At 44.2% G+C, this 8,078-nt stretch overlaps 1 protein-coding gene across 1 annotated transcript; it reads left to right on the top strand.

Moving 5' to 3' along the window:
• The first annotated feature begins 6,661 nt into the window (after window positions 1-6,661).
• Window positions 6,662-7,765, top strand: LOC121583129 (E3 ubiquitin/ISG15 ligase TRIM25-like). The gene is made up of 2 exons (XM_041899336.2): window positions 6,662-7,249; window positions 7,595-7,765. The coding sequence occupies exons 1-2, from the start codon at window positions 6,662-6,664 to the stop codon at window positions 7,763-7,765; spliced, it is 759 nt and encodes a 252-aa protein (XP_041755270.1).
• Window positions 7,766-8,078: the final 313 nt, after the last annotated feature.

Here is an 8,078-nt window from a genome sequence, read left to right as displayed (position 1 = left end):
TAGGGCGTGAACGGGAAAAGGAACATCAACAGGAATGAGGGGAATCCCTAACGCTAAACAAAACTTTTTATCAATAAAATTCCCAGCTGCGCCTGAATCTACCAGCGCCTTATGCTGGGAATGAGGTGCTACCTGTGGAAAACGTACAGGCATACAAAAATGGGCAACAGTGAGCTCTGGGTGAGTGGGGCGCCTACTCACCTGGAGGGAATCCCCAGTGCGGGACCTGTCGTCATCTCCCCTAGGAGGCCATCCCCAGCACCTAGCCGCGGTGTGTCCTCCCCCGACCACAGTTGGTGCAGTGGATGGACCCCCTAGCCTGCCGACTCCTCCTCTCTCTAGCGCCAGCGCCCCGAGCTCCATAGGACAAGGCTCGGAGACGCTGGAGGGTGGAATGGACGGACCCTCCGCAGGACGTCCCGCGGGTAGCCAGCAAGGTATCCAGCCTGATGGACATATCAACCAGCTGGTCGAAAGTGAGGCTGGTGTCCCTACAAGCCAGCTCCCGACGGACGTCCTCTCGTAGGCTGCATCGGTATAGATCGATGAGGGCCCGATCATTCCACCCTGCATCTGCCGCTAGAGTACGGAATTCGAGCGCGAATTCCTGGGCACTTCTCCTCCCCTGCCGGAGGAAGACCAGACGCTCCCCGCCGCTTTCCCCTCCGGGGGATGGTCAAACACCGCCCTGAAGCGGCGGGAGAACTCGGTGTACGTAATCGTCGTGGCGTCGATCTTCCTCCACTCCGCGTTGGCCCACTCCAACGCTTTTCCGGCCAGGCAGGAGATCAGGGCGGACACGCTCTCATGCCCTGAAGGTGCCGGGTGCACTGTGGCCAGGTATAGCTCTACCTGGAGCAGGAATCCCTGACACCCAGCCGCGGTCCCGTCGTAGGCCCTCGGGAGAGATAGTCGGACTCCTCGAGGTTCCGGCGCTGGAATGGGCGGGCTGGCCGATGGTGCTGGCAGGGCGGGCGGCGGTGGAGGTGAACCCCAGCCTCGGAGTGTGGTAATCACCTCCTGCAGGGCGGTCCCCATCTGCAGGAGCTGCTCTTGCTGGTCCCGAACCTGGGCTTCCAGTCTCGTCTGGGCTGCTTCGGCTCCTGCTGATTCCATTGTTGTGGTGTGTGATTCTGTCAGGGCGTGTTGTAGGTGTAGTGTAGGAATCAAACGCAGGACGCAGACTGAATGTTCCAAAAGCTGTATTACTGGCCCAACACAGGCAACAGGACAACTAAGCCCGACAGCAAAACCCGCACGAAGGCGAAAGGTAAATGCGCACTAACAGGTGCGACAAAATGTAACGGTGCACACACAAGTGCAAAAATAAGCTCCAGCACAGTGGAGACAATACGCTCAACCGAGCAAAACACAACACTGACGGAAACAATCACACACAACACTAGACAAACACAACGAGAAACTTATAGGACACTAATTACGTCAAAACAGAAACAGGTGTGTAAACAAACAGACAAAAGCAAACGAACATGAAACATCTAGCGGTGGCAGCTAGAATTCCGGAGACGACGAACGCCGAAGCCTGCCCGAACAAGGGAGAGAGGCAGCCTCGGCCGAAACCGTGACAGTACCGCTACTCCTTGTACACTATATAGCCTTGTTATAATTGTTTTAATGTGTTACTATTTTATTTTATGTCTATTTTATTTTATGTCTATTTTATTTTATGTCTATTTCTAACAGTTTTGTACAATCAGTTTGGCACTAATTTCAGAACCTTGACGTCATTTTTCAAAACTCTAGACACAAAACTCACAACCAATGATCAAAATGCACATTTTTCAAAACTCTAACACTTTTTTCAATTGCTTGGATACAATACACATACAACTATGATCATTTGTTCATTTAACAAAAATCACCTATTCAAAATTACACAACTTAACATCAAAGTACTACTATTTCAAAAGGCAATTCACACATTACATTTCAGATGAGTGTCTATTCATTTCATTACAATTATCCAACTATCAATTGATACAACTGCTCAAAATGATAAGTAACTGTTGCATTACTCTTTATGCATAGTTGTATGGAAACAGACAAACAACATTCCATGTTTAGATCATGAAAGTTTCAAGATAACGAGATTCATTGTCACCAATTAGCGTGGAGAGTGAACCAATTAGACTACATTATCTATGGATGTAATATTTAATCATCATTCTTTATCAGACACCGTTTCTATGGTCCCATGTACCACCTTTTCAGACTATTTACAGTATTGACAGTACTGCACTGTATGGATGCAGGCCCTTGTAATTGCTTGTCCAATTCTGCCAACTCGTTACTGATGATTGAGTTCACATTGTGGAACGAGTATATAAAGAATTGATTGGGATCCACTTGCAACAACATAGCGATACGTACTGTAACATGGAGCCGGCAGGTGATCCAGGTCACAATAGAGGTCAAGCAGTGGTGGGAGGAAGACGAGGAAGACGTGTTGGTCAAAGGAATGTCAGGGGACAAGCACCCCTTCTGAGAGGTGGTCGTGGGCCTCGTTTGAGAGGTTTGGGGGAACGTGGTAGAGGACAAGGCCACGGACCAAGACAGCGGCAGCAACAGCAAAGAGTGTCCAATGAAATCCGAGCAATAGTTGTAGACCATGTCATAAATCATGGCATGACAATGACTGAGGCGGCTACAATGACACAACCAAACCTCAGAAGGTAAACCGTGGCCTCAATAATCAGAACTTTCCACAATGAGAACCGGTAAGTCGTCAGCATGCACTAAATATTATGCTACTCTCAATTGTCAAATAACTGCATACCAATGTGTATCACAGAGTAGGTGACGTGACCAAGTGTCTTCTTACTGTAATGTTCCCTGTAGAATTGAGACTAGGCCAAATAGGGGAGGCAGAGGCAAAATTCTGACTGACCAACAACAGCAGGCTGTGGTCGATTTGGTTCGGGCCAGAAATGATATTCGCCTTACAGAAATTCGGCAGCATATCTTGGACAATGAAGACATGTTTAACAATGTGGAATCCATAAGTTTGCCGACTATTGCACGCATGCTGAAAAGGCACCAGGTGTCTTTAAAACAACTATACCGTGTGCCTTTTGAAAGAAATGCAGACAGAGTGAAGCAAATGAGGACTGAGTATGTTCAGGTATGTTCAGTTTCAAGATGGCTGTTGTAATAAAATTCCCTAATAATTCTACATTGGACAGTAATCAGTAAATCTCTTTCCAAAATGTATTTTTAGAGGGTGATGGAGCTGGATGCTGATGACAACCATCACAAATTCATATATTTGGAAGAGGCAGGCTTTAACCTGGCCAAGACAAGGAGGAGAGGTCGGAATATCATTGGCCAGCGGGCAACCATCCAAGTACCTGAACAACGTGGGGCCAACATTACCATGTGTGCGGCTATATCAGAAGATGGTGTGGTGGGACGCAGACCTCGTATTGGATCATATAATACAGCTCTCCTTGTAACCTTCCTTGATGAGCTCGATCAGGTCTGTAGAGCTGATGGCGTGACCTATGTCATTGTGTGGGATAATGTCAGGTTCCACCATGCTCATATGGCGCAAGCATGGTTTCAGGCCCATGCACAATTTACCACCCTGTATTTACCCCCATACTCTCCTTTCCTTAACCCGATTGAGGAATTTTTCTCCACATGGAGATGGAAGGTTTATGATAGGCGCCCTCAGGAACAAGTCACTCTTCTCCAGGCCATGGATGACGCAATGACATCACGGCAGACCAGTGTCAGGCCTGGATTCGCCATGCCCGAAGGTTTTTTCCAAGATGTTTGGCTAATGAAAACATCCATTGTGATGTAGATGAGAATCTGTGGCCAAATCCACAAGACAGAGTTGATGAAAATGTAGAAGTACAGTAATCACTCCTATGTTTTGCTTTTTACAGTACAAGCAAGCAAGATGAGGAACACTGCATTTGATGTTTTACAGTACTGTATTGTTTTTCATCAATATATTTCAGATTTTGTTCAATGATTCCACTGTGTCTGTAGTATTCTCTCTACTACTTCAATACTTTTACAGGGATGTATTTACATGTAGTACCATAATGAAACATGTATCACCTATTTTGTACTACAATATTTAATGATTGTACAAACAATGACACAGTGAAACTATCGGTTGCTTGTGTGAGGGTGATCTAAATTAACGTTTCATTGGTATTTCACAATATTTTTGAACCAATGATTGTGCAAGTGCAAGATTTCTTTAAAGATATGAATGCACAATGCAATGTTTTGAACATTGGGCAGCCTGTGTTACAAGTGATGACCGTTTTGAGTTTTGTGTCTAGAGTTTTGAAAAATGACGTCAAGGTTCTGAAATTAGTGCCAAAGTGATTGTAAAAAACGGTATTTGTTTTCCTTACTTTTTAGTTCTGCATTGTTGAGAAAGGGCTTGTAAGTAAGCATTTCACGGAAGCGTTTACACCTGTTGTATTTGGTGCATGTGTCAAATACATTTTGATTTGATTGATTTGATTTGACATGTAGAAATCAGTGATTTGGCGCAGTTAGGGTTGCTAAATTCCCGTAACATAATATGCATGAATGTGTGCATTTGTGTGAGTCTTGCTCAACACACAGCTCACACAGTAGGTGTGCTGGAATGATTTTCTGAAATATTTATTAGTTCAATATGGTCCATGAGCTTCAGTGCTTTTGTGTGTTTGTGGGTTGTGTGTGTGTAGGTGTGAGCATCAGTGTGTGTGTGTTTGTGGGTTGTGTGTGTAGGAGTGAGCATCAGTGTGTGTGTGTTGTGTGTTTACTGTAGAAGTGTGTGTGAGAGTAAGATGAGAAGCAGGCGGCCATGGGAACATCTAAACATCCAGAAAACGTTTGATAAGATTTCAAGGTTTCAAGGCCTTATTACCTCAACCCAAAAGCTGTTCTGTCGGTCTAAGTTTGACCATGCTCAAAGACTAGCCCTGATCTAGGAATGTATAAATCAAAATGATAAGGACTAGGGAGATGGTATAACCTCTCTCTCTATACACATATACTTCATAAGTCATGTCCAAATAATTCCCCCCTGGAATGTTTTAGAAATATTTCATTACCGTAATATAAATTCAGGAAAGAGGGCAACACCTTCCTCTTGATAAGCTTCTATATTCAGATGATTCTAGAGGAAGGAAGCCTCTCAGGGATAAAATCCATAATATACAGTACCAGTCAAAAGTTTGGACACACCTACTCATTCAAGGGTTATTCTTTATTTTTGCTATTTTTTACATTATATAATAATTGTGAAGACATCAAAACTATGAAATAACACATATGGAATCATGTAGTAACCAACATTTTTTAAAACAAATCAAAGTATATTTTATAGTTGAGATTTTTCAAATAGCCACCCTTTGCCTTGATGACAGCTTTGCACACTCTTGGCAGAGGTTCACAAGGTCACCCCAAAAGGACACATCTTTGATTCCATCCCAGTCCTCTGTGACAGCGGTTGTGGTTCTGTAGGTTTGGCCTCTTGTAAAAGCCTGAGAAGGATGGTATTTGCTTGACAGGTTCAGGTGCAATTTGGTACTGATTAAACAGAAAATCCAGACCGAGCTGAATGAGAATGTAATTGTTGAGTCTGGCAGCATGGCATAAGCAGTAGGCCTTTCCTGTTGCCTGTGGGGAGAAGAGGAAAAGACAATCCTGACAGATTAAATCTCTAGTTAATAGTTTAGGTCTGCTCTCTGTCATATACTGTCTGTTCAAACACCAGGAGAGAGAACTGCAAAGAGGTAAGGAGAGATAGAGACAAAGAGATACAGACTGATAGGAAGAGAGAGAGAGAGAGAGAGAGAGAGGGTGAGAGAGTGCAGACAGACTGAGAGGCTGATATTGAGACTGTGGGAGTATGAAATAGTTAAAAGAGATAGAGGATTAGAAACTGAAGGAGAAAGAAAGACAGAGAGGAACAACCTGGACGATTCCCTCTGTCTCCAACCCCAGGAGAAGTCATTTGTGTGTGTGTGTGTGTGTGTGTGTGTGTGTGTGTGTGTGTGTGTGTGTGTGTGTGCATGTGTGTGCGTGCATGTGTGTGTGTGTGTGTGTGTCCGTGTGTGCGCATATGTGTGGGTGTGTGTGTGTGTGTTTGTGTGATTAATGATTAATGCAATCTGCATTTCATGGACTGTTTTACTCTGTGCGTTTAGAATGAATAATGAGTTGTTTTCCACTTTTGCCTATAAACCCAGACCAGAAAAGAACATCACATTATCTCAAACAAAGAACGATTATGCCTTATATTTAGATCTCGAAAAAGAACAATAATACAGATTATAACGCAGGCACTGAGACAGTATTTTTATTGCTCTCCGTAAACAGATGTTGGTGTTGTTCTAATGTTTGAGAGCAGACACAGACACAGACACAGACGCACACGCACACAGACACACAGACTCACAGACACACAGACACACACACACACACACACAAACACACACACACACACACACACTTTCTCCCTCTCTCGTTATATTTCTCTCTCTCTCTCCCCCTTCCTCCCTCTCTCTAACTCCATCTAGCAGAACCAGGAAGTCCCTCCCCCTCCCACAAACTATCTTCTGGAGGAAAGAAAACTGATCTGTCTTTCTATCGTCTGTCTGTGTGAGTGTGAACAACAATAGTCCAAATGGCTCAGCAGGGAGTTCTGCTGGACCAGGACCAGTTCTGTTGTTCTGTTTGTCTGGATCTACTGAAGGAGCCGGCTATTCCTTGTGGACACAGTTACTGTAGAAGCTTTATTGAGGGCTACTGGGATCAGGATTATCAGGGCATCTACAGCTGTCCTCAGTGCAAGCAGACCTTCACTCCAAGGCCTACTCTGAGGAAAAATAACATGTTGGCTGAGGTGGTGGAGAAACTGAAGAAGACAGGACTCCAGGCTGCTCCCCCTGCTCTGTGCTATGCTGGACCTGGAGATGTGGTGTGTGATTTCTGCACTGGGACCAGAAAGCAGAAAGCCCACATGTCCTGTCTGGTGTGTCTGGTGTCTTACTGTGAGACTCACCTCCAACCTCACTATGAATCTCCTGGTTTCAAGAAGCACAAGCTGGTCAAAGCCACCACACAACTACAGGAGAAGATCTGTTCTCATCATGACAAACTGCTGGAGGTTTACTGTCGTACCGATCAACAGTGTATCTGTTTTCAGTGTGTGATGGATGAACATAAAGGCCATGATACAGTGTCAGCTGCAGCAGAGAGGACTGAGAAACAGGTTAGACCAGAACAACTGGTTGGTGACTCTCTGATAAACATTATATTTCAAGATTAAGTAGGAAGGCTGTTTGAATGAGAGAGAGAAAGAAACATAGTTATTGAATTGAAATCGACCCACAGCAGAATAAATATGATCATCATAAATTATCTAAATCGATCAGCTTTTTCTAAAGTCAAACTCAATTATCATTCTGAATGCCCTTTTATGAGTCCACGTTCAGTCACCTGATACATGTCATGTACTGTAAGAACTATAATCATTCAATCAACTGTGTGCTGTGGTGACTAGTGAACTATTGGACACATGAAGCTTGATAGCTCAATGAAGAGTGTTTCTCCACAGAGTCAGCTGGGGATGAGTCAGCAGAAGGTCCAGCAGAGAGTCCAGGAGAGAGAGAAGGTGCTGAAGGAGCTCCAACAGGCTGTGGAGTCTCTCAAGGTGAGTATTATTATTGATCAGAGGAGATGCACCATTTCACTTCCCTCCTCCAGCCAGCGAATATACAAGGTCTGAGGTCATCTGCCTTTGGCCTAAAGAGCAGGAGCCCAGACTTCATCAAATAAATTGGAAAAACATATATTGTCATCCTACAAGAAACATGGTACAAAGGAGATGGACCAACTGGTTGCCCACTAGGTTACAGAGAGCTGGTAGTCCCATCCACTAAACTACCATGTGTGAAACAGGGAAGAGACTCAAGGGGTAGGCTAATTTAGTATAGAGCAGACCTAACCCACTCTATTAAATTAGTAAAAACATGATTTTTTTTACATCTGGGTAGAAATTAATAAGGAAATGATCTCAACAGAGAAACATTTCCTTATGT

The sequence above is a fragment of the Coregonus clupeaformis genome, chromosome 15 (assembly GCF_020615455.1).
Source record: "Coregonus clupeaformis isolate EN_2021a chromosome 15, ASM2061545v1, whole genome shotgun sequence".
In the NCBI taxonomy this organism is placed as follows: domain Eukaryota; kingdom Metazoa; phylum Chordata; class Actinopteri; order Salmoniformes; family Salmonidae; genus Coregonus; species Coregonus clupeaformis.
The sequence above is the reverse complement of the archived record's forward strand: the minus strand, read 5'-3'. Positions and strand labels throughout refer to the sequence as shown.